This window comes from Triticum aestivum, chromosome 1A (assembly GCF_018294505.1).
Source record: "Triticum aestivum cultivar Chinese Spring chromosome 1A, IWGSC CS RefSeq v2.1, whole genome shotgun sequence".
Classification (NCBI taxonomy): domain Eukaryota; kingdom Viridiplantae; phylum Streptophyta; class Magnoliopsida; order Poales; family Poaceae; genus Triticum; species Triticum aestivum.
This window is the reverse complement of record NC_057794.1, coordinates 432,177,948-432,204,553: the sequence shown is the minus strand read 5'-3', so window position 1 is coordinate 432,204,553 and position 26,606 is coordinate 432,177,948. Positions and strand designations below refer to the sequence as shown.

The 26,606-nt window shown below is 44.6% G+C and overlaps 2 protein-coding genes across 3 annotated transcripts; one reads left to right on the top strand and one right to left on the bottom strand.

Annotated features, from left to right (window-relative positions):
• The first annotated feature begins 15,597 nt into the window (after positions 1-15,597).
• On the top strand, positions 15,598-17,369 carry LOC123054223 (late embryogenesis abundant protein 19). The gene is made up of 3 exons (XM_044477948.1): positions 15,598-16,483; positions 16,581-16,922; positions 17,021-17,369. Exons 1-3 carry the CDS (start codon positions 16,424-16,426, stop codon positions 17,156-17,158), a joined length of 540 nt encoding a protein of 179 aa, XP_044333883.1. The 5' UTR covers positions 15,598-16,423; the 3' UTR covers positions 17,159-17,369.
• A 2,728-nt stretch (positions 17,370-20,097) lies between these two features.
• LOC123054209 (putative disease resistance RPP13-like protein 1) lies at positions 20,098-25,826 on the bottom strand. Of its 2 annotated transcripts, none has more exons than XM_044477930.1 (3): positions 24,595-25,826; positions 23,247-24,400; positions 20,098-22,390 (listed from the first exon to the last, which is right to left on the bottom strand). In XM_044477930.1, exons 2-3 carry the CDS (start codon positions 24,372-24,374, stop codon positions 20,384-20,386), a joined length of 3,135 nt encoding a protein of 1,044 aa, XP_044333865.1. In that variant the 5' UTR covers positions 24,375-24,400; positions 24,595-25,826; the 3' UTR covers positions 20,098-20,383. The 2 variants fall into 2 exon arrangements, with proteins under 2 accessions (XP_044333865.1, XP_044333872.1); XM_044477937.1 differs by having other exon boundaries at positions 20,099-22,390; positions 25,532-25,826.
• Positions 25,827-26,606: the final 780 nt, after the last annotated feature.

Below are 26,606 nucleotides of genomic sequence, written 5' to 3'. Positions count from 1 at the left end.
TTCTACATCATCACCATAGCCCCTCCGATGAAGTGTGAATAGTTCACCTCAGACCTACGGGTCCATAGTTATTAGCTAGATGGCCTCTTCTCTCTTTTTGGATCTCAATACAATGTTCTCCCCCTCTCTTGTGGAGATCTATTCGATGTAATCTTCTTTTTGTGGTGTGTTTGTTGAGATCGATGAATTGTGGGTTTATGATCAAGTCTATCTATGAATAATATTTGAATCTTCTCTGAATTCTTTTATGTATGATTGGTTATCTTTGCAAGTCTCTTCGAATTATCAGTTTGTTTTGGCCTACTAGATTGATCTTTCTTGCAATGGGAGAAGTGCTTAGCTTTGGGTTCAATCTTGCGGTGTCCTTTCCCAGTGACAGTAGGGGCAGCAAGGCATGCATTGTATTGTTGCCATCGAGGATAACAAGATGGGGTTTTCATCATATTGCATGAGTTTATCCCTCTACATCATGTCATCTTGCTTAAGGCGTTACTCTATTTTCATTAACTTAATACTCTAGATGCATGTTGGATAGCGGTCGATGAGTGGAGTAATAGTAGTAGATGCAGGCAGGAGTCGGTCTACTTGTCTCGGACGTGATGCCTATATACATGATCATACCTAGATATTCTCATAACTATGCTCAATTCTGTCAATTGCTCAACAGTAATTTGTTCACCCACCGTAGAATACCTATGGTCTTAAGAGAAGCCACTAGTGAAACCTATGGCCCCCGGGTCTATCTTCATCATATTAATCTTCCAATACTTAGTAATTTCCTTTGTTTTTTACTTTGCTTTTATTTTACTTTGCATCTTTATCATAAAAATACCAAAAATATTATCTTATCATATCTATCAGATCTCACTCTTTTAAGTGGTCGTGAAGGGATTGACAACCCCTTATCGCGTTGGTTGCGATGATTTATTTGTTTTGTGCAGATACGAGGGACTCGCGCGTAGCCTCCTACTGGATTGATACCTTGGTTCTCAAAAACTGAGGGAAATACTTATGCTACTCTGTTGCATCATCCCTTCCTCTTCGGGGAAAACCAACGCAGTGCTCAAGAGGTAGCAAGAACGATTTCTGGCGCTGTTGCCGGGGAGTCTACGCAAAAGTCAATATACCAAGTACCCATCACAATCCCTATCTCCCGCATTACATTATTTGCCATTTGCCTCTCATTTTCCTCTCCCCCACTTCACTCTTGCCGTTTTATTCGCCCTCTCTCTCTCTATCCTCCCTCTCTTTCTCTATTTGCCTCTTTTTGCCCGCTTGCTTTTTGTTTGCTTGTGTGTTGGATTGCTTACTTGTCACGATGGCTCAAGATAACACTAAATTGTGTGACTTTACCAATACCAACAACAATGATTTTATTAGCACTCCGATTGCTCCTCTTACCGATGCTGAATCTTGTGAAATTAATACTGCTTTGCTGAATCTTGTCATGAAAGATCCGTTTTCCGGCCTTCCTAGTGAAGATGTCGCTACCCATATAAATAGCTTCGTTGATTTGCGTGATATGCAAAAGAATAAAGATGTGGGTAACGATATTGTTAAATTGAAGCTATTTCCTTTTTCGCTTAGAGATCGTGCTAAAGCTTGGTTTTCGTCTTTGCCTAAGAATAGTATTGATTCATGGAATAAGTTCAAAGATTCTTTTATCTCTAAGTATTTTCCTCCCACTAAGATCATCTCCCTTAGAAACGATATTATGAATTTTAAGCAACTTGATCATGAACATGTTGCACAAGCTTGGGAGAGGATGAAATTAATGATACGTAATTGCCCTACTCATGGTTTGAATTTGTGGATGATTATACAAAAATTTTATGCCGGATTGAATTTTGCTTCTAGAAATCTTTTAAATTCAGCCGCAGGAGGCACTTTTATGGAAATCACTTTAGGAGAAGCTACTAAACTCCTAGATAATATTATGGTTAATTATTCTCAATGGCATACTGAAAGATCTACTAATAAAAAGGTGCATGCGATAGAAGAAATTAATGTCTTGAGTGGAAAGATGGATGAACTTATGAAATTATTTGCTAGTAAAAGTGTTTCTTCTGATCCTAATGATATGCCCTTGTCTACTTTGATTGAGAATAATAATGAATCTATGGATGTGAATTTTGTTGGTAGGAACAATTTTGGTAACAACGCGTATAGAGGAAATTTTAATCCTAGGCCTTATCCTAGTAATCCCTCTAATAATTATGGTAATTCCTGCAACAATTCTTATGGTAATTATAATAAGATGCCCTCTGATTTTGAATCTAATATTTACTTCGCAAAAGAATTTAAATGCTTCGATTGAAGAAAAATTGCTTAAGATTGATGAGTTGGCTAGGAATGTTGATAGAATTTCTCTTGATGTTGATTCTTTGAAACTTAGATCTATTCCACCTAAGCATGATATCAATGAGTCTCTCAAAGCCATGAGAATTTCCATTGATGAGTGCAAAGAAAGAACCGCTAGGATGCATGCTAAGAAAGATGCCTTTATAAGAGTGTGTTCTTCTAGTTCCTATGAAAATAAAGATGAAGATCTAAAAGTTATTGATGTGTCCCCTATTAAATCTTTGTTTTGCAATATGAATCTCAATAATGATGGGACTGATTATGATCCACCTTTACCTAGAAGACGTTCCAAGAATTCAGAGTTTTTAGATCTTGATGTTAAAATTGATAAAAGTGGGATCGAAGAAATTAAAACCCTAGATGTTGCTAAACCCACTATTTTGGATTTCAAGGAATTTAATTATGAAAATTGCTCTTTGATTGATTGTATTTCCTTGTTGCAATCCGTGCTAAATTCTCCTCACGCTTATAGTCAAAATAAAGTGTTCACTAAACATATCGTTGATGCCTTGATGCAATCTTATGAAGAAAAACTTGAATTGGAAGTTTCTATCCCTAGAAAACTTTATGATGAGTGGGAACCAACTATTAAAATTAAAATAAAAGATCATGAATGCTATGCTTTGTGTGATTTGGGTGCTAGTGTTTCCACGATTCCAAAGACTTTGTGCGATTTGTTAGGTTTCTGTGATTTTGATGATTGCTCTCTAAACTTGCACCTTGCGGATTCCACTATTAAGAAACCTATGGGAAAAATTAATGATAGTCTTATTGTTGCAAATAGGAATTATGTGCCCGTAGATTTTATTGTTCTTGACATAGATTGCAATCCTTCATGTCCTATTATTCTTGGTAGACCTTTCCTTAGAACGATTGGTGCAATTATTGATATGAAGGAAGGAAATATTAGATTCCAATTTCCGTTAAGGAAAGGCATGGAACACTTTCCTAGAAAGAAAATTAAATTACCTTATGAATCTATTATGAGAGCCACTTATGGATTGCCTACCAAAGATGGCAATACCTAGATCTATCCTTGCTTTTTATGCCTAGCTAGGGGCGTTAAACGATAGCGCTTGTTGGGAGGCAACCCAATTTTATTTTTATTCCTTGCTTTTTGCTCCTGTTTAGTAATAAATAATTTATCTAGCCTCTGTTTAGGTTGTGTTTTTTGTGTTTAATTAGTGTTTGTGCCAAGTAGAACCGTTGGGAAGACTTGGGGAAAGTCTTGTTAATCTTGCTGTAAAAAACAGAAACTTTAGCGCTCACGAGAACTGCTGCAATTTTTATTTGGAATGTGCTATTTAGATAATTCTTTATGCAGATGGTTAATAGATAAATTCCTCACGTCCAGAAATTTATTTTAGAATTTTTGGGGTTCCAGATCTTGCGCTAGCTACAGATTACTACAGATTGTTCTGTTTTTGACAGATTCTGTTTTTCGTGTGTTGTTTGCTTATTTTGATGAATCTATGGCTAGTAAAATAGTTTATAAACCATAGAGAAGTTGGAATACAGTAGGTTTAACACCAATATAAATAAATAATGAGTTCATTACAGTACCTTGAAGTGGTCTTTTGTTTTCTTTCGCTAACGGAGCTCACGAGATTTTCTACTTTAAGTTTTGTGTTGTGAAGTTTTCAAGTTTTGGGTAAAGATTTGATGGATTATGGAACAAGGAGTGGCAAGAGCCTAAGCTTGGGGATGCCCATGGCACCCCCAAGATAATCTAAGGATACCTAAAAGCCAAAGCTTGGGGATGCCCCGAAAGGCATCCCCTCTTTTCGTCTACTTCTATCGGTAACTTTACTTGGAGCTATATTTTTATTCACCACATGATATGTGTTTTGCTTCGAGCGTCTTGTATGATTTGAGTTTTTGCTTTTTAGTTTACCACAATCATCCTTGCTGTACACACCTTTTGAGAGAGCCATACATGATTTGGAATTTGTTAGAATACTTTATGTGCTTCACTTATATCATTTGAGTTATATAGTTTTGCTCTAGCACTTCACTTATATCTTTTAGAGCACGGTGGTGGATCTGTTTTATTGATATCTCATGCTTCACTTAGATTATTTTGAGAGTCTTAAATAGCATGGTAATTTGCTTAAATAATCCTAATATGCTTGGTATTTAAGAATATTTCTTATGAGTGTGTTGAATGCTATGAGAAGTTTGATGCTTGGTAATTGTTTTGAGATATGAAGATGGTGATATTAGAGTTATGCTAGTTGAGTAGTTGTGAATTTGAGAAATACTTGTGTTAAGGTTTGTGATTCCCGTAGCATGCACGTATGGTGAACCGTTATGTGATGAAGTCGGAGCATGATTTATTTATTGATTGTCTTCCTTATGAGTGGCGGTCGGAGACGAGCGATGGTCTTTTCCTACCAATCAATCCCCCTAGGAGCATGCGCATAATACTTTGCTTTGATAACTTGTAGATTTTTGCAATAAGTATATGAGTTCTTTATGACTAATGTTGAGTCCATGGATTATACGCACTTTTCTCACCCTTCCACCGTTGCTAGCCTCTCTAATACCGCGCACCTTTCGCCGGTATCATACACCCACCATATACCTTCCTCAAAACAGCCACCATACCTACCTATTATGGCATTTCCATAGCCATTCCGAGATATATTGCCATGCAACTTTCCACCGTTCCGTTTATTATGACACACTCCATCATTGTCATATTGCTTAGCATGATCATGTAGTTGACATCGTATTCTGGCAAAGCCACCATTCATAATTCTTTCATACATGTCACTCTTGATTCATTGCACATCCCAGTACACCGCCGGAGGCATTCATATAGAGTCATATTTTGTTCTAAGTATCGAGTTGTAATTGTTGAGTTGTAAGAAAATAAAAGTGTGATGATCATCATTATTAGAGCATTGTCCCAGTGAGGAAAGGATGATGGAGACTATGATTCCCCACAAGTCGGGATGAGACTCCGGACGAAAAAAAAAGAGAAAGAAAAGAGGCCATAAAAATAGAAAAGGCCCAAATAAAAAATGAGAGAAAAAGAGAGAAGGGACAATGTTACTATCCTTTTAGCACACTTGTGCTTCAAAGTAGCACCATGATATTCATGATAGAGAGTCTCCTATGTTATCACTTTCATATACTAGTGGGAATTTTTCATTATAGAACTTGGCTTGTATATTCCAATGATGGGCTTCCTCAAAATGCCCTAGGTCTTCATGAGCAAGCAAGTTGGATGCACACCCACTTAGTTTATTTTGTTGAGCTTTCATATACTTATAGCTCTAGTGCATCCGTTGCATGGCAATCCCTACTCACTCACATTGATATCTATTGATGGGCATCTCCATAGCCCGTTGATACGCCTAGTTGATGTGAGACTATCTTCTCCCTTTTTGTCTTCTCCACAACCACCATTCTATTCCACTTATAGTGCTATATCCATGACTCACGCTCATGTATTGCGTGAAGATTGAAAAAGTTTGAGAAATCAAAAGTATGAAACAATTGCTTGGCTTGTCATCGGGGTTGTGCATGATTTAAATATTTTGTGTGGTGAAGATGGAGCATAGCCAGACTATATGATTTTGTAGGGATAACTTTCTTTGGCCATGTTATTTTGAGAAGACATGATTGCTTTGTTAGTATGCTTGAAGTATTATTATTTTTATGTCAATATTAAACTTTTATCTTGAATCTTTCGGATCTGAATATTCATACCACAATTAAGAAGAATTACATTAAAATTATGCCAAGTAGCACTCCGCATCAAAAATTCTGTTTTTATCATTTACCTACTCGAGGACGAGCGGGAATTAAGCTTGGGGATGCTTGATACGTCTCCAACGTATCTATAATTTTTGATTGCTCCATGCTATATTATCTACTGTTTTGGACATTATTGGGCTTTATTATCCACTTTTATATTATTTTTGGGACTAACCTATTAACCGGACGCCCAACCCAGAATTGTTGTTTTTTGCCTGTTTTAGGGTTTCGAAGAAAAGGAATATCAAACGGAGTCCAAACGGAATGAAACAATCGGGAATGTGATTTTCTCAACGAACAAGACCCAGGAGACTTGGACCCTACGTCAAGAAAAAAAAGAGGAGGCCACGAGGTAGGGGGCGCGCCTACCTACCCCCCCCCCCCCCCCAAGCGCGCCCTCCACCCTCGTGGGCCCCCTGTTGCTCCACCAACGTACTCATTCCTCCTATATATAACTACGTACCCCCAAACGATCAGATACGGAGCCAAAACCCTAATTCCACTACCGCAACTCTCTGTATCCATGAGATCCCATCTTGGGGCCTGTTCCGGAGCTCCGTCGGAGGGGGCATCAATCACGGAGGGCTTCTACATCATCACCATAGCCCCTCCGATGAAGTGTGAGTAGTTCACCTCAGACCTGCGGGTCCATAGTTATTAGCTAGATGGCTTCTTCTCTCTTTTTGGATCTCAATACAATGTTCTCCCCCTCTCTTGTGGAGATCTATTCGATGTAATCTTCTTTTTGCGGTGTGTTTGTTGAGACCGATGAATTGTGGGTTTATGATCAAGTCTATCTATGAATAATATTTGAATCTTCTCTGAATTCTTTTATGTATGATTGGTTATCTTTGCAAGTCTCTTTGAATTATCAGTTTGGTTTGGCCTACTAGATTGATCTTTCTTGCAATGGGAGAAGTGCTTAGCTTTGGGTTCAATCTTGCGGTGTCCTTTCCCAGTGACAGTAGGGGCAGCAAGGCACGTATTGTATTGTTGCCATCGAGGATAACAAGATGGGGTTTTCATCATATTGCATGAGTTTATCCCTTTACATCATGTCATCTTGCTTAAGGCGTTACTCTGTTTTCATTAACTTAATACTCTAGATGCATGCTGGATAGCGGTTGATGAGTGGAGTAATAGTAGTAGATGCAGGCAGGAGTCGGTCTACTTGTCTCGGACGTGATGCCTATATACATGATCATACCTAGATATTCTCATAACTATGCTCAATTCTGTCAATTGCTCAACAGTAATTTGTTCACCCACCGTAGAATACTTATGCTCTTGAGAGAAGCCACTAGTGAAACCTATGGCCCCCGGGTCTATCTTCATCATATTAATCTTCCAATACTTAGTAATTTCCTTTGCTTTTTACTTTGCTTTTATTTTACTTTGCATCTTTATCATAAAAATACCAAAAATATTATCTTATCATATCTATCAGATCTCACTCTCGTAAGTGGTCGTGTAGGAATTGACAACCCCTTATCGCGTTGGTTGCGAGGATTTATTTGTTTTGTGCAGGTACGAGGGACTCGCGCGTAGCCTTCTACTGGATTGATACCTTGGTTCTCAAAAACTGAGGGAAATACTTACGCTACTTTGCTGCATCATCCCTTCCTCTTCGGGGAAAACCAACGCAGTGCTCAAGAGGTAGCAGTAGAAATCAAGAAGGAGAATCAAGCGTTCATGGTAAACAAGACCACTAGTTTCAAGAAGAAGAGCAAAGGGAAGAAGGAGAACTTCAAGAAGAACGGCAAGCAAGTTGCTGCTCTCAAGTGAAGAAGCCCAAGTCTGGACCTAAGCCTGAGACTGAGTGCTTCTACTACAAAGGGTCTGGTCACTGGAAGCGGAACTGCCCCAAGTATTTGGCGGATAAGAAGGATGGCAAAGTGAAAGGTATATTTGATATGCATGTTATTGATGTGTACCTTACTAATGCTCGTAGTAGCACCTGGGTATTTGATACTGGTTCTGTTGCTCATATTTGCAACTCGAAACAGGAGCTACAAATTAAACAAAGATTGGCTAAGGACGAGGTGATGATGCGCGTGGGAAATGGTTCCAAAGTCGATGTGATCGCCGTAGGCACGCTACCTCTACATCTACCTTCGGGGTTAGTTTTAGACCTGAATAATTGTTATTTGGTGCCAGCGTTAAGCATGAACATTATATCTGGATCTTGTTTGATGCGAGACGATTATTCATTTAAATCAGAGAATAATGGTTTATCTATTTATATGAGTAATATCTTTTATGGTCATGCACCCTTGATGATTAGTCTATTTATGTTGAATCTCGATAGTAGTGATACACATATTCATAGTATTGAAGCTAAAAGATACAAGTTTAATAATGATAGTGCAACTTATTTGTGGCACTGCCGTTTAGGTCATATGGTGTAAAGCTCATGAAGAAGCTCCATGCTGATGGATTTTGGAATCACTTGATGCTTGCAAACCATGCCTCATGGGCAAGATGACCAAGACTCCGTTCTCCGGAACAATGGAGCAAGCAACAGACTTATTGGAAATAATACATACTGATGTATGCGGTCCAATGAGTGTTGATGCTCGCGGCGGGTATCGTTATTTTCTGACCTTCACAGATGATTTGAGCAGATATGGGTATATCTACTTAATGAAACATAAGTCTAAAACATTTGAAAAGTTCAAAGAATTTCAGAGTGAAGTGGAAAATCATCGTAACAAGAAAATAAAGTTTCTACGATCTGATCGTGGAGGTGAATATTTGAGTTATGAGTTTGGTCTTCATTTGAAATAATGTGGAATAGTTTCGCAACTCATGCCACCTGGAACACCACAGCGTAATGGTGTGTCTGAACGTCATAACCACACTTTATTAGATATGGTGCAATCTATGATGTCTCTTTACTGATTTACCGCCATCATTTTGGGGTTATGCTTTAGAGACGGCTGCATTCACGTTAAATAGGGCACCATCGAAATCCGTTGATACGACACCATATGAACTCTAGTTTGGCAAGAAACCCAACTTGTCGTTTCTTAAAGTTTGGGGCTGCGATGCTTATGCGAAAAAACTTCAACCTGATAAGCTCGAACCCAAATCGGAGAAATGTGTCTTCATAGGATACCCAAAGGAGACTGTTGGGTACACCTTCTATCATAGATCCGAAGGCCAGATATTCGTTGCTAAGAATGATCCTTTCTAGAGAAGGAGTTTCTCTCGAAAGAAGTGAGTGGGAGGAAACTAGAACTTGATGAGGTAATTATACCTTCTCCCTTATTGGAAAGTAGTTCATCACAGAAATTAGTTCTAGTGATTCCTACACCAATTAGTGAGGAAGCTAATGATGATGATCATGAAACTTCTGATCAAGTTACTACCGAACCTCATAGTACACTAGAGTGGTACGGTAATCCTGTTCTGGAAGTAATGTTACTTGGCCATGACGAACCTACGAACTATGAGAAAGCGACGATGAGCCCAGATTCCGCAAAATGGCTTGAGGCCATGAAATCTGAGATGGGATCCATGTATGAGAACAAAGTACGGACTTCGGTTGACTTGCCCGATGATCGGCAAGCAATAGAGAATAAATGGATTTTCAAGAAGAAGACTGACGCTGACGGTAATGTTAGTGTCTACAAAGCTCGATTTGTTGCAGAAGGTTTTCGACAAGTTAAAGGAGTTGACTACGACAAGACCTTCTCACCCGTAGCAATGCTTAAGTCTGTCCGAATCATGTTAGCAATTGCCACATTTTATGATTATGAAATTTGGCAAATGGATGTCAAAACTGCATTCCTTAATGGATATCTTAAAGAAGAGTTGTATATGATGCAACCAGAAGGTTTTGTTAATCCGAAAGGTGCTAACAAAGTGTGCAAGCTCCAGCGATCCACTTATGGACTGGTGCAAGCCTCTCGGAGTTGGAATATACGCTTTGATAGTGTGATCAAAGCATATGGTTTCATACAGACTTTTGGAGAAGCCTGTGTTTACAAGAAATTGAGTGGGAGCTCTGTAGCATTTCTTATATTATATGTGGATGACATATTGTTGATCGGAAATGATATTGAATTTCTGAATAGCATAAAAGGATACTTGAATATGAATTTTTCAATGAAAGACCTCGGTGAAGCTGCTTATATATTGGGCATCAAGATCTATAGAGATAGATCAAGACGCTTAATTGGACTTTCACAAAGCACATACCTTGATAAAGTTTTGAAGAAGTTCAAAATGGATCAGTCAAAGAAAGGGTTCTTTCATGTGTTGCAAGGTGTGAAGTTGAGTCAGACTCAATGCCCGACCACTGCAGAGATAGAGAGAAAATGAAAGTCATTCCCTATGCCTCAGCCATAGTTTCTATCATGTATGCAATGTTGTGTACCAGACCTAATGTGTGCCTTGCTGTTAGTTTAGCAGGGAGGTACCAAAGTAATCCAAGAGTGGATCACTGGACAGCGGTCAAGAACATCCTGAAATACCTGAAAAGAACTAAGGATATGTTTCCCGTTTATGGAGGTGACAAAGAGCTCTTTGTAAATGGTTACGTCGATGCAACCTTTGACACTGATCCAGATGACTCTAAGTCTCAAACCGGATACGTATTTATATTGAATGGTGGAGCTGTCAGTTGGTGCAGTTCCAAGCAGAGCGTCATGGCGGGATCTACGTGTGAAGCGGAGTACATAGCTACTTCGGAAGCATCAAATGAAGGAGTCTGGATGAAGGTGTTCATATCCGATCTAGGTGTAATACCTAGTGCATCGGGTCCAATGAAAAACTTTTGTGACAATACTGGTGCAATTGCCTTGGAAAAGGAATCCAAATTTCACAAGAGAACCAAGCACATCAAGAGACGCTTCAATTCCATCCGCGATCAAGTCAAGTAGGGAGAGATAGAGATTTGCAAGATACATACGGATCTGAATGTTGCAGACCCGTTGACTAAGCCTCTCTCACGAGCAAAACATGATCAGCACCAAGACTCCATGGGTGTTAGAATCATTACTACGTAGTCTAGATTATTGACTCTAGTGCAAGTGGGAGACTGAAGGAAATATGCCCTAGAGGCAATAATAAAGTTGTTATTTATATTTCCTTATGTCATGATAAATATTTATTATTCATGCTAGAATTGCATTAACCGGAAATTTAGTACATGTGTGGATGCATAGACAAATAGAGTGTCCCTAGTATGCCTCTACTTGACTAGCTCGTTAATCAAAGATGGTTAAGTTTCCTAGCCATAGACATGTGTTGTCATTTGATGAACGAGATCACATCATTAGAGAATGATGTGATGGACAAGACCCATCCGTTAGCTTAGCATAATGATCGTTTAGTTTTTCTGCTATTGCTTTCTTCATGACTTATACATGTTCCTCAGACTATGAGATTATGCAACTCTCGAATACCGGAGGAACACCTTGTGTGCTATCAAATATCACAGCGTAACTAGGTGATTATAAAGATGCTCTACAGGTGTCTCCGATGTGGTTTGACCAATAAAAATCTTCATAGAATATGTAGGAGCCAATATGAGCATCCAGGTTCCCCCATTGGTTATTGACCGGAGATGTTTCTCGGTCATGTCTACATAGTTCTCGAACCCGTAGGGTCCGCACGCTTAACGTTCGATGACGATTTGTATTATGTGTTATGTGATTTGATGACAGAAGTTTGTTCGGAGTCCCGGATGAGATCACAGACATGACTAGGAGTCTTGAAATGGTCGAGACATAAAGATTGATATATTGGACGATGTTATTCGGACACCAGATGAGTTTCGAGAGGTAGCGGATAATTATCGGAGTGCCGGAGGGTTATTGGAACCCCCAGGGGAACTGATGGACCTCGATGGGCCTTAGTGGGAAGAGAGGAAGGGCCAGGAGGGTCTGCCCCCCTTGGGCCCGAATTGGACTAGGGAAAGGGGCCGGCGTCCCCCCTTTCCTTCCCTTCCCTCTCTCCCTTCCTTCTCCCCCCTCTTCCTTAGGTGGAAACCTATTAGGACTTGGAGTCCTAGTAGTATTCCCCTCTCCTGGTGTGCCCTAGGAAGGCCGGCCGGCCTCCCCTCCCCTCCTTTATATACGGGGGCAGGGAGGCACCCTAGGACACACAAGTTTCTCTTAACCATGTGCAGTGCCCCCCTCCACAGTTACACACATCGGTCATATTGTCGTAGTGCTTAGGCGAAGCCCTGCGTCGATAACTTCATCATCACCGTCGCCACACTGTCGTGCTGACGGAACTCTCCCTCGGTCTCAACTGGATCAAGAGTTCGAGGGACGTCATCGAGCTGAACGTGTGCTGATCGCGGAGGTGTCGTACCTTAGGTACTTGGATCGGTTGGATCGCGAAGACGTTCGACTATATCAACCGCGTTACTAAACTTTCTGCTTTCGGTCTACGAGGGTATGTGGATACACTCTCCCTGCTCATTGTTATGCATCTCCTAGATGGATCTTGCGTGATCGTAGGTAATTTTTTTGAAATATTGTGTTCCCCAACAAGAGGTGCTTTGTAGTGGGTTCAATCTAGCGATGTCCTCACCTCGTGACAGAAGGGATAGCGAGGCACGTATTGTATTATTGCTATTAAGAGGAAAACGACGGGGTTTAATCATATTGCTTGATTTTATTCTGTGTACATTATGTCATCATACTTTATGCATTACTCTGTTTGTTATGAACTTAATGCGTACAGAGGCAAACATAGAAGCGCTCTCGAAGTGCAGTAATAGTAGTAGATGGAGGCAGGAGTTGGTCTACTTGTCAAGGACGTAATGCCTATATATATTGATGATTGCCATGAATAACGTCATAACTATGCGCTTTTCTATCAGTTGCCCAATTGTAATTTGTTTACCCACCATATGCTATTTTTATGAGAGAGAAGCCTCCAGTGAAAACTATGGCCCCGGGTCTAATTTAATCATATTACAAAAACCGAAAATATCTTGCTGCAGTTTTTTTCTTTTATATTACTTTGCAATTTATCTATCTACTACTATCAGATTTAATCCTTGCAATTAACAAGTACAAGGGGATTGACAACCCTCTTGGCTCTTGCCCATGTTGGGTGCATATTTGCTCTTGTGTGTGTAGGTACTGGTGATTGGGCATTTGTGTGAGTCTCGTATTGGTTTGATAACCTTGGTTCTGTACAGAGGGAAATACTATCCGCTACTATATTGCTTCACCCTTCCTCTTCGGGGAAAATTTCAACGCAGCTCAAAAGTAGCAGGTCCTTGGCAGCCTTGGCGCCGACGACGACATGCGCTCCTTCGCCGGTTGTGTCCCACTCCGTCTTCATTATCTTGTTAGTTAAGTGGACGACAATTAGCAAAGTACCGATGATGATTGGAATTGATCATTTGCAATTTATCTTGATTAGTGGCAGTTGCATTTGAGTCGTGCTATGATCATATCATAGCACTGCACAAGTGCAAATGCCAATGATCAGTGGTACTCACATGCTTAAATTTGTCCTACTACTATTTTTGGCATTCAAGTTTGTTCTACTAGCATGCATATGCATTGTCCTATACTGATCATGCAATCACGTAGCACCTACTGATCATGCACACACACATTAATCTAGTAACATACACAAAGAACACCACTAAAACAGCAAGAACAGTAGCATTATAGGCACTATCAATGTGGTATGAACATACCAATCTACCATGAGTACCCTAGGCAGTAATAATGTGGCAAGAACAGGACAAATATATCAATCTAGCAAGACTAAGGCAGCATCATTCTCATCTACTCCCTCTGTTTTGAATTACTCGTCGCATAAATGGATGTATCTAGATGTATTTTAGTTCTAGATACATCTATTTCTGCGACGAGTAATTTGGAACAGAGGGAGTAAGTAGTAGCAACATCTGCATTGCTCTGATTCAACCCAAATGTACTGGATTCGAATCGAATCCGATTGACTTGAATTGAGCCAGATCGAATCCAATCCAATCCGGTGTGAACAATCAAATATAACATTGCCCTAACCATTAATCAAAGTACGCTAAGAACCCTAAGAACAAACTCATCTACAAAAGGAAGAAATCGAAGCTTGCCGAAGCGGGGGGCGGTGCAGTGTATGCCGGCCGAGGAGAAAACCCTGGTGGCAAGAGGGGTGCCACCGCCGCCGAAGATGAGCTGGCCATTCCTAGGGTCGCGACCGTGGTCCTCATCGCGCGTCGGCTGGAGGATGAGTGCCTCGTCCTCTAGCTCGCCTCCCCTTGCACGAGACGCAGGGGAGAAAACCCTTGAATGGTTGTAAAAATACCGCCATAAGCCGGACCTGTCAAAGTCGCGATCGGTGGGGTTTGTAAACCCTACGTTATCGAGCCCAGGATGAGGAGGTCTGGCATCGGTGGGGGAGCCGGAGCGCACGGTGGCGGTGTTGCCTTGCCCGTGACGGCGACATCGTGCAGAAAGGGGACGGCGCCCAGAGAACCGCGGCGAGATCCCAAACGAAAGAGGGGAGGCCCGCAATCCACCTCTCATGGATGGGGTTGCTACCATCGATGATGGGAGGAGGGCGATGGATGCAGGCCCAGAGCTGCTTTAAGTTTCATGCGGGTCAGGAAACTGATGTGGCCCGGCCAATCAAACAGGTCGATTTCATCCCGCGCGGGCCTGGCTAAGGGTAGTGCAGCCTACCAAACGCGTCCTCAATGACTAAAGATGAGATAGATTATGGCCGCTGCTAGGCGGCATCCGGATGCAGGAAAGCAAAAGAACATCTCTCTCCTGGACCATATGATCTGGACTTTACTAGCCGCTTGATGCAAGTCAACGCAACATAGTTTTCTCTCTTCTTTGTTCTCGTTCTGCTGTTCTCCTTGCAGAACGTCACACACACATTTCTCGTCTGCGTATCAAACTCCAATGGCATCGCAGGACGCCGGCAGCACCAGCTCGTAGCACTCTGCCGTCGTAGCAACTCCGGTGGCTTGGCAGCACCGGCTCGCAGCACGGCGGCGCCGTCGCAGCATCACCAGAGCAACCCGAGCCGCCATCGCAGCTCGCCGGAGTAGCCCGATCCGGTGGAGCAACAACCGTTGCAGCATCCATCGCAGCAACGTCGTCGCGGCCGAGATGTCGTCGGAGCACAACAGCGCCATCGCAGTACCACCCGTTGCAAGCATCGTCGGTTGGCGCCACTCGCAGCAACCTCGCCGTGGACTGTCGCAGCACGACGGCGGCGGCGCACCGGCTTGCAAGCACGGCGCCGCTGCATCACGATGGTGACGTCTTAGCACGCCTCGCAGCAACTGCAGCATGGTGTTAGGATCCATCAAGGATGGAGGAAGGGAGCAGGGAGGGAGGGATTGGAGCTCGCAGCACTGGGTGGCCCCCTCCGGCCTTGCAGCGGCGAGATCCACCTGCGGGAGTGCTCGAGTGCGTGGAAAAATCATGGAGGGAGCACGCCGCCGACGGAGAGACGAGTGGTTAGAATTGGGGAAGGATAAGGCTGTACTGTGCGGAGATATTTTTCCACGGGAGAGAGAAAGGGGTGTGGGTCCCACAAGACGCGTGTCGTGCGGGCGAGGCAGCTGTCGAGCAAGCCCTGCATCCGGATGACACAAAGGAGTTTTCATAGATTATCTCCGGTACATTGTCAGGTAAGAAAATTTCCTCAAAGATGATTTTGTTCATCATTTGCATTTACTTAAGCCCTGTTCGAAACTTCCCCGCTCTGTAGAGTTGGGGAGTTGAGTTTTGACAGCTTCATCAAATTCAAGTAAAATATGGTCCGCTCCCGGAGTGGAGTTCGAGGAGCGGAGAGAAACTGAACGCAACCTTATTCAGTTATTCCGAATCACTATGCTAATTATATTAGTACTTGAATGCAGCTATGTACGTACATAGAAGTGACGGTGGCCAGCTTGTGCTTAATGTTGAGTCACAAGCACATGTATTGCACGCTTTTGTCAACACTGGGTACATAGATAGGTTCTTCATCTTGGCATTTACCTTAGCGCACATGGGTTTCGAATCAGCTTCGTCTAGATGGACAGGCTTCTCGTAGGTACGGACGCGTGCGTGACAAGCCGTGTCCTTTCTTATTCTACGTGGCGCCCAGTACGAGCTCCGCCCGCGACGTGTCCTGCCCGCGGGCTCTATCCGAAAGGTAGCCGCAGCTTCCCTATAAATATTCCCTGTTCCAAGCTCCTTGCAGCAAGCAGCTGATCCGAGTTAACCATTAGCCAAAAGTGATCTTGCTTTTCCATTTCCCAAGAGATCTCAGTTCGTGTCTGTCCTCCAGTCCAGTGTTTGTTTGAGCAGCAGCCATGGCCTCCAACCAGGACAAGGCAAGCTACCGCGCCGGCGAGGCCAAGGCCCACACCGAGGTGACCATCTCGGCCGATCTTCTTCAAGTTGTTGCCGGAGCACACCCTCCGTGTTCAGTCTGCTGAAATGCTTCCATCCATCGCTCGTACGTTGCAGGAGAAGGCCGGACAGGTGACCGGCGCGACCAAGGACAAGGCGTGCGAGGCCAAGGACCGGGCGTGTGACGCGACGGGGAAGGGGCAGGGCGCCGTGGAGGCCACGAAGCAGAAGGCCGGCGAGGCAGGGCAGAAGACGTCCGAGACGGCCCAGGCCGCCAAGGACCGGGCCGCCGAGGGCAAGGACCAGACCGGCAGCTACCTCGGCCGCACGGCCGAGGCGGCCAAGCAGAAGGCCTCCGAGGCGACGGGGTACACGCAGGACAGGGCCTCCGACGCGGCGCAGTACACCAAGGACTCCGCCGTCGCCGGCAAGGACAAGACCGGCAGCGTCCTCAGCCAGGTTAGTGGGTCGGCCACTTACACTAATCAAAGACGACATTGTGTTCCAGTGTTCTGTTTGTGCTGCGTATGCTGAAGCTGAACTTGGTTTTCGTGTAGGCCGGCGAGCAAGTGAAGAACGCGGTGGTCGGCGCGAAAGACGCGGTGGCGAGCACGCTGGGGATGGGGGGAGACAGCACCTCCAGCGAAACCAAGGACGCGAGCACCACCGAGACCATCACAAAGAGCCGCCACTAGATATATACCTGTCGCGGTTGCATAATGCTTTCTTTCCTTTTAGTTCCTCTGGAGCTCCACATTCCTGTGGTGTGTCCGAGTCCGTATGTCGACGTCGGGCGAGAATGTCTGACTGACGAGAGATGTATCTTGGTGTTCAGAGTTCTCGTTTTAAGTTCCACAAATGGTGTAATAATAACAATAATAATAAAGTACTCCGTACTGTAAGTAATTTCGTCCTTAAGCGTACAGACCATGCTCATGATTTCAAGCTGTCAACATCCTGATATCCACTACGGAGTATGGCGGAAAGATCCATGATATTGATTTTTAAAACTCAAATTTAAATGTTTCAAAAAATTCCGTCAAAAATTATGAATGTTCACAACACACATGTCTACCAGCCTAAAAAATTCAGATCAAAATTCAAAGCATACAGAGAGAAACAAAAAAGTTAAAACTGAATGTGAATAGTGTAGGTTTTGACATTGTTCATGATTTTGTCTTTATTGACACTATTTTGCTGAATTTGTTTTTTTTTCTTTGTGTACTTGGAATTTTGATCCGAATTTTTTAGGATTGTAGACACATTCAGAATGTTTTGAAAGATTCTTTTTTAATTGGTATCATGAAAGCATGCAAGTCATGGTATCCCTGACATTCATCCATCGTTGTTTGGTTGTCACCTGAGGACGAACCGGCGATAAAATCGGCTTGAAGGCGATTGGATTCCCAGCACTCGATATCGGCCTGTTTTGCCCACTTCTCAGCCCATTATCGATCCAAAATCGGCCTGTTATCTGTGTAAAACAGCTCATATTTGTCGTGCTTCGACGTAAATTCAACATAAATTATTTTTATCACAACACAGAAAATCAATAAAAATCAAATAGTTCAATAAATAGATACATAAATTATTTTTATCACATCACAGAAAATCAATAAAAATCAAATAGTTCAATAAATAGTTCGATACAAATTAAATAGTTCAACAACAAATAGTTCGATATAAATTATATAGTTCAATAAATAAAAATTCATATTTCATCACACGTCGAGCTAGGCGTTGTCCTTGAGCCTTCATAGGTGCTTCATCAAATTTTGTTGTAGTCGTTGATGCACCTGTGGGTCTCGGATTTCCTAACGCATATTGAGGAAGGTCGTTCAGTTTGTCGGTAACTGGTGATCAACTTGGGCAAGAGGACCCTGCCTGTAATAGGTCCAGTGTCGAACACTGGCTCTTCCTGCTCGCTCTCAATGATCATGTTGTGCAAGAGACACAGCAAGTCATGACTTCCCACATTTGATCTTTCGACCAGGTCTGAACGAGGTACCGGACAATAGCAAATCGAGATTGAAGCACACCAAATGCCCGCTCGACATCTTTTCTGTAAGCCTCCTGAACCTTCGCAAAGTAGGAGTTCTTGCTTCCTGACACAGGGTTTGAGATAGTCTTCACAAATGTAGACCATCTCGGATAGATGCCATCTTCTAGGTAGTATCATTTGTTGTAGTGCCACCCATTGACCTCGAAGTTCACCGAAGGAGAATGACCTTCAACAAGCTTGGCAAAGACAAGGGAGCACTGCAGCACGATGATGTCATTGTGAGTTCCTGGCATAACAAAGAAGGAGTGCCAAATCCAGAGGTCATGTGTGGCCACTGCCTCAAGTACCATACTACAACCGCCTTTGACGCCTTCGTACATCCCCTGTCAAGCAAATGGACAGTTTTTCCATTTCCAATGCATGCAGTCGATGCTTTCAAGCATCCCAGAAAATCATCTTGCTGCATTCTATGTTAGGATCCGAGCAGTGTGTTCAGCATTAGGTGATCGCGAATATTGCGGTCCAAACACTACCACCACTGTCCTGCGAAACTTGTAGAAACACTCAATGGTCGTGGACTTGGTCATGCACCCATAGTCGTCGAGTGAATCACCGGGAGCTCCATATGCAAGTATCCTCATAGCTGTCGTGCACTTCTGGATTGAGGTGAATCCAAGTTTGCCGGTGCAATCCTTCTTGCACTTGAAGTAGTTGTCGAACACCCGGATGGAATTCACAATCCTGACGGGAAGCTTCCGGCTCATCCGATAATGGCGCCGAAATACTTTGTCGCCGTGCAGTGGAGCGTCGGCGAAGTAGTCAGTGTAGAGCATGCAATAGTCTTCCAAATGATGTCGGTTCTTTGCTTTCAGCCGCCCCGGTGCCGAGCCACCTCGCCGACGATGAGATGCTCCGCATCCTAGACGTCGGCATCGGCTTCCTCCTCTAGCAGCGCCGTGAGCGCCTCCTCGTCGTCCGAGTCCATCGTCCAGCAGGCAAATCGCCGAACACCTGGCAGGCGTGGTGGGCGCACAGCCGCCGGTATCCCACCCTGCGCGGCCGGAGCGCCGGAAAACCCGCCCAGGAAAGTGGTGGAGAGGTTGCCGCGGCGAAACCTTCTCTTTTTTCCGGCGGGGAATGGCCTATCTAGCGGTGATGAGCGGTAGGCAGCGCCGGGATCGGCAGGGTAACGGCAGAGCGCGCGGGGGTGGGGGCGGTGGTGGGCGCTGGGCGGCGCCGGGATCGGCAGGGTAGCGACAGAGTGCGCTGGGGCGGGGGGGGGGGGGGGGGCGAATCTGGACGATTACCTTGATTTTTTGCCTGACAGTGTGGCTCAGGCGTGATTTTCACTTCCACCGGAGCCTCCAAGCGCCCAGTGCGCTGGGTTTGGCCTGGGATCGCCGGGACCAAAAACGGGCCAAGCCGACGGATTTCGACGTCTTGGGAGCGTGACTGTGGGTATTTTCGGCGCCGGTGCAAAAAAAGTCGCTCTGAGGGCCTGTTGGAGATGCGGCTAGAGATGCTCTAATATGTTAATGCTCGTTCGGTCGTTTCCATGAAGTAAAATATTAATGCATTTTGTGCTCTCACTCCGTCCACTCAAGCTGCGGTGCCGAACAGAGGTAGGTTGGCCGTGACCCATGTAAGGAAACCTGACAAAATTACAAGTATGAAAATGTTGATGCCTCCACGGATTCAGTCATCCATTCACAGGCGCCAAGCCTGAAAACTAATTGTTGGTCAAGGTGAATGCTCAAAGTCGAAGGAGAACTTCAGTGGAAGAGAAATATATTGCAGTCACTCGCTACATTCTTACATTACAGTCCCTCTTGTTATATTTTCTCAAGCATGGGGGGCAGACAGCCGATAGCGCCTTCTGTCATCAGATATCAGACGTCAGTCATCTCTAAGATCAGAGCTACCTGGTAATGGTGAGGTTTTGTGGGAGCTGACGCGGCTGTCCAGCTTGATACGCAGACGTCCCGACAATCTCCCATGGCTCATCATTCAGCAGCAAGCTCTTGAGCACCGGGACACCTTCCAGCGTCTCCAGCTCCGGGCAATCAGTGATGGCCATCCTTCGGAGCATCGCGAAGCCACTGATCTTCTTGAGCTTGGGGCAGTAGAGCACATCGAGCTCCATGACCGAAGGGAAATTCTCCAGCGACGCTAGGGCGCTGAGCTTGCTGAGGTCGAGCGTTCTCAGGTTATACCTGTTGCTGCTAGCAAGTCCCGGGGGGAGACGGCTGAGCATGCAATGGATGATGCTGAGATACTCCAGTGCAGGCATGGAGATGGCCCCGCCCTGCTCCTCCTCCGCCCAGTCCCACTCCTCCCATCCCGTCATGTTGTGCAGCTTCAGGTTCTTCAGCTTAGGGAACGGTCTTGTCACGAAGAGGTCACCAGCGCCGCCATTTCCACTTGGAAGGGCTTGGAAGTCGGGCCCGACGAGCTTGATGGCCGGAGCCCAGTTGACCGCCAGCCCTTCCAGGCTGACCATCCCGCACAATCCGTCGGGTAGCTGGGTGCAACAACGCAGACGCGTTAGCGTGATGCCAGTCAAGCTCTTGAAGGCCATTGCAGTTGGCGCCCGCATCCAGTATGGCAGCCGACGGCCGAAGTATCCTGCCATGAACAGATCCTCCAGGTACGGCGGTGGGCAGAGCTCATCGAACACCGCCTCAATTCGCTCCTGGTCCTTTTCAGGAATCTGTTCTCCTCCCACTCCATCTTCCTCCTCATTCTTGTGGCAGATCAAGTCCAGAAAGCTGAGATGCTTCTTGCTGCCGATCATGGCCCTTGCCGCCACTGAACCACCAGGCACATTTTCCAGACCATGTATCCTAAGAGTCCTAAGATGAAAGAGATGCTCCAGTTCTTCTAAAGTACACCAGTCCCCAACCATCTTTGCCGGAAACCCATAGACTGACCTCAGATTCGTCAGCGCGCCAAACCCCTTGGGCACAACATCAACACTGGACCCATCTATGGAGAGATACCTTAGACGCCCCAGCTTTACGATGCCGTCAGGAAGCTTGTCCAGCTTCCTGCAGTTGAACAGTGCAATGTGCTCAAGGAACTTCATCTTGTGGATGTCATGGGGCAGCCTAGATACATCCGTCTGAGTGAAGGACAAATACCGTAGGTGCCTCAGCTGAGACAAATGGTCGACCAACCAGTCGCAGTCTGCAAAGCTGATATCCAGTGCCCGTAAGCTAGCAAAAGAAGAAGCAAGTGAAGGACCAGAACCACTGCCGGGCTTGAAGTTGCAGGCTATAACCAGTGTCCTTAGTGATTCCAGCTTTTCTAGGATATCCCACTCCAGTACTGAATTGGTTAATTTCATGGACAGACGGCGGATTCTCTGGTTATGTGAAAGAAGGCTTCTAATGTCGGTCTGCTCCTTGAGAACCACAAGAGCTTCTTCCCTAGCCACAAACCGAGCAAAGGAACGGACAACATCGTGCATGATGTAGGCCCATCCGCTCTCAGCTGACTCGTTGGTCTCTAGAAGGTTCCTGGCGACTAACTCCCGGTGGTACTCAGCTCCTATCTCCTCTAGGTCTAGTTGGTCTGACTCTGACCTCTCGTCGGCCTGAACAAACCCTTCACTAACCCACATGCTAATGGCTATATCCTCTAGGAATTCTGAACCCTTGGGGAAGAGTGAGTAATATAGAAAGCACTGCTTCAGCTCTGGAGATAGATCGTCGTAGCTCAGATGTACCGAGTAGTTCAGTTCCTCCTGTGACCCATGCTCTTCCCATTCGAGATTCTTGTTCAGAACAATCTCCCATTCACGTTCGCTTGGGTGTCTTGTGCTTAAGAGTCCTCCCATCACTTTAATGGCAAGTGGTAAACCGTCACATTTTTCAATGATCTTCATCCCAACATCTTTTAGCTGATCAAAGTGACTCTCGTCATCCTGCAACAATATAAGAATTAGGAATTGTACTATATATGTTTGTATGTATTTGTAGTAAATATATGACGTCCTTACATCAAGTAGCAGTACATGTACAGAAATGTCCACTGGTAAATTTTGTAAAAAGTATGGTGTCTATAAATTATTAAAAATTAGAATTAAAAATGGTATTATCCAATCCAAGTATACACAAAATGTACATCTTGTGTAAGTGAATGTTTCCTCAGAATATGCAAAGATCATCATTAACAGCTGACAATCCCCAAAACAACAGGTATAATTTCCAACTAGCGAAATCTCAGAATCTACAAACGTGGGTAGGAAAATTAAAATAGTTTCAATATCTATTTTGGAACAAAAATATTGATATTTAATATAAAAAAAGGGAATAAAATATTAGTATTCAAATATAAAAGTATTAATATACAAAATTTTAGAAACAGAAAATAAAAAAACTAAAAGTAATCACATGCTTTTCAAATATCGAAAAGGAAAAGAGAGCATTTTGGACCTCAACTATTGCTAGAGTTTAGATTACACACTTCAACTAAAAAATAGCTAAATTGAGCAATTGACTATCAAAATTTGACAAAGTACACCCATGAGACGAGTTAAACTCGTTTTGACTTGACATGAGATCACGTCACATGCCATGTTACCAAGTTTTGGAAAACCCCATTATAATATCATAAAATTATAGGAAAACACTAAAATGAAAACAGAAAGGCAAGTTTAATTTGCAAAATAATATATAAAGCTGGAGTAGATTAAAATGGTCAAATCAGATGTGCGCCTTTTTAAGGTTTGCAATTTGTTTGGTTTTGGTCAAAACAAATGAGCTGAGTGAATTGCTGACCTGCAATTGTGGCAGCTGTTTTTTGAGCAAGGACCAGGCATCATCCTCGTCCAGTTTGCTGACATGGATTTGATCGCTGCCGGAGGCTCCCATCCTGAAAGCGACGTCTTCGTTCCTCGTGGTGACAAGGACGCGGCTCCCCGGGTGCCTCCGACCGGCGTTGACGACGGGAACCTGGAGCACCTCCTTCCATGCTCGGTCGCTCCACACGTCATCCAAGACCAACAGGAATCTGTTGGCCAACAGGGCATCGGTGAGGGCTGTCTCGAGCATGGACTCATCCCTCTCGCCGCCATGCTTGCCACCGGCGTGCGTGATGGCGGCTCTCAGCAGCTCCGCCTTGTCGAAGCGCCGGGTGATGCCCAGCCATATCCTGGTCTTGAACTCCACCTTGATGGCCTCCTGCGCGAAGACCTTCTTGGCGAGGGTGCTCTTGCCCATGCCGCCCGGGCCGACGATGGACACCACCTTCACCCTGGCGGATGCCATGTCGTGGCCGTGGCTGGTGAGCTTGTGCACCAACTCCTCTGTGTCCATCTCGACCTTGTCCCCCACGATGGATGACTCGTCGAACCCTGGCGTCGTCCTGTTGATCCTGCTGTGGCTCGCCGGATCCGACGGCTGCCTCCGTTCCTCGTATGAACCGAAGTTGGCATGGAAGTTGAACACCAGGGCGTCCTTGCGGACGCTGTCCAGCTTCCCGTTCAGCCTCTTGATCCGGCCGCCGATCTCATGGGTGAAGGCCGGGTTCTGCAGGCAGAACAGAAGCGGATCGAGGAAGCCCTGCAGCTTCTTCTTCAGCTGCCCTACGAGAGAACGGAAGCGGGTGGAGCTGGAGGCATTACGCCCGCTCTCCTTCGGTCGCTCCATGGCCTCCAGTTGACAGAGCTCGAGGATGTCGGTAGCCTCGTACATGGCGTCCTTGAGCCTCCCCACCCACACCTTCACGCTTTTGTCGGTGATGTGCCTCCTCTCTGCATCGGCCAGGTAGCCCTGCAGGTACACCAGGTTGGCCTCCAGCCTCTTGATCTCGCCAGAGACGCCCAGCAGCATGCGCACCTCCTCTTCCGCCATGCTGGTAATCATCTTCTTCACGTATGGCACGAAAGCGTCCAGGACAACAGCCATGGCTCCGGCGTCCTGGATAATTTATCCTACAAATCAAGCGGGGTTCAAATTCATGCATATTCATACATATTTAAGCGTGCGTGCGACTTAAACAGCTAGATAACTAAAGTCTACTTAATCTGCTCAGGAACATCAGGATCAGGTAGATGTAGAAAAATATAAAGAAGCGTGTAGTGAACAGGTGAAAAGAAATTTACAAAACGTGCTTTGGCGGTTATACCTCAGTTTATGACGAGGGAGAAGATCTCGGCTCTTTCAGAGTATTACTCAGCACTGATGGGTGAAATGAGCAGGCCACCAGAGTCAAAGAGCTAGTACTAGCAATATCGAGTCTCTTTGCGCCGAGTATTATATTTCTACTTGAACATCAAGTAAGGTATCCACTAAGTATATCAAATCTCTTTAGTCTTTAGGGAATGTTGATCATCTGCGCCGAGTATTATAATTCTACTTGAGCTGTTGAGCATCAAGCAAGGTTTCCACTAGTATATCAAGTCTCTTTAGGGAACGTTGATCATTTGCGCCGAGTATTATATTTCTACTTGAGCATCAGGCAAGGTGTCCGCTGGGTGCAAGTATCAATTTATTTATTTTTGCGAGAGTACACCATGGTCAGTGGCGGAGCCAGGATTGGCCGATACCCCAGGCGAAAAACTAAGGGCAAAAATACCAAAAATACCCAATTTCACGGCATACAAAAGTGAAGTTATGTTGCATACCCCATCAAAACCCAAATATAATATTCAATAACAGTATTTGTTCAGTGATGATCCAACCAATAAAGTAAGACATGTCAAAGGACAATATATAACATAGATGATACAAAAGATGGTATCAAATGAACGTACTGATTGATCTGAGCCTCTCATGGATACAACTTCAATGGTAGTAGAAGCTAAACCTTCTAGGATAAATTTTTGAAATGCAAATCATAAATAGCAGGTAAAAATAGTTATATAAAACTGCATAATTATAAAACTAGAATTTATAAAATCAGTACCCACATTTACAGGACTGCAGAATTGTATATACAAAACTAAAGGAAGGAAACAGCATATAAAGGGGAAAGCATTAAGAACTAAGGTCATGCTTCAATCAGGCATCAAACTGTGACATCTAACAAGCTGGAATTTGGGAGAGCTGGAGACGGGGATAACCCTCTGTGTGTGAGCCGCTGAGGCGGAATGCCGAAGGGCGCCGGCCGCCGCGGTTGCTTCTCGAGACCTGGACGGGCACTGCTGGACTGGACGAACCGGGTCACCGCCTCGCCGGGCAGCATGCCGGGCCTGTCGCGGGATATGGGAAGGGGAGTACTGCCCGCTGCCGCACGGGGCTGGCCGCCTGGCAGTGAGAACGAGACATGGCGGCGGTCGGCGGGCGGCAGCGGCGGCTCGGCAGGATAGGGCTCGTCCATGCCGGTTCGTTCCTTTCTTTCTTTACTCGTCAAAAAAAAAAAAACACGCACGCGCAGCCGCACAGATCCTGCTTCTTTTCTCGTTCGCTCTCGCTAGTGTGGTATTGGGAGTGGCTGCGCCCCGGGCCAATAGTCATTTTTTTAACACAGTACATATGCAAACGCTCGTATAAACGCGCATACACTCACTTCTATAAACGCACACACGCATATCTTATTCTTATGAGCAACTCTACAGACTGAGTCGATATATCATAGGCGCCTCGTAGTCGACAGACGTCTCCTCCCACTGATAGTGTATCGCCAGATACCGAAATAAATCCAAGATAAATGCGAGCACCAGGACTTAAACCCTGGTAGGCTGGAGATACCATGGTCCACTTAACCATCCCAATTACAGGTTGGTTAGCATCGATAGTTTTTTTCTAGATATAGCTAGGTTGGGAAATTCCTCACACACACAGGGCTGGCTGGGCAGCTCCATCGCTGAAGTACTTCTTTTTAGAAGGCAAAAGACAATTCAAAAAACTGTGTCTGGCTGCAAACTAAACACATTCAGGCTAATCCAAAGATTAATCATCGCACATAATACAACACAACACAAGTAACCTGTCCTAAGCAAAACAACAAAGTCGTGCCTCGACCAACACCATTTACCTTGAAGAGCAATAACTGCAACCGAACCTTCCTTACCGACGCAACAACCACTCTTAAGTGCCTAATAGGAGATGGCGAGTGGGTGGTGGGGCTCGGATGATCCCGAGAAAGCCATCGTCTTTGACTTTCCGACAATGGCTTACATTGCGCCGATGAAGATC

Bases quoted from the DNA above. Each gene is read 5' to 3' on its own strand.
- LOC123054223 (XM_044477948.1), top strand. From the start codon at position 16,424: ATGGCCTCCAACCAGGACAAGGCAAGCTACCGCGCCGGCGAGGCCAAG. The intron at 16,484-16,580 runs GTGACCATCTCG...CGTACGTTGCAG, and splicing joins AGGCCAAGGCCCACACCGAG to GAGAAGGCCGGACAGGTGAC. The intron at 16,923-17,020 runs GTTAGTGGGTCG...GTTTTCGTGTAG, and splicing joins CCGGCAGCGTCCTCAGCCAG to GCCGGCGAGCAAGTGAAGAA.
- LOC123054209 (XM_044477930.1), bottom strand. From the start codon at position 24,374: ATGGCTGTTGTCCTGGACGCTTTCGTGCCATACGTGAAGAAGATGATT. The intron at 22,391-23,246 runs GTCAGCAATTCA...ATATTGTTGCAG, and splicing joins AACAGCTGCCACAATTGCAG to GATGACGAGAGTCACTTTGA.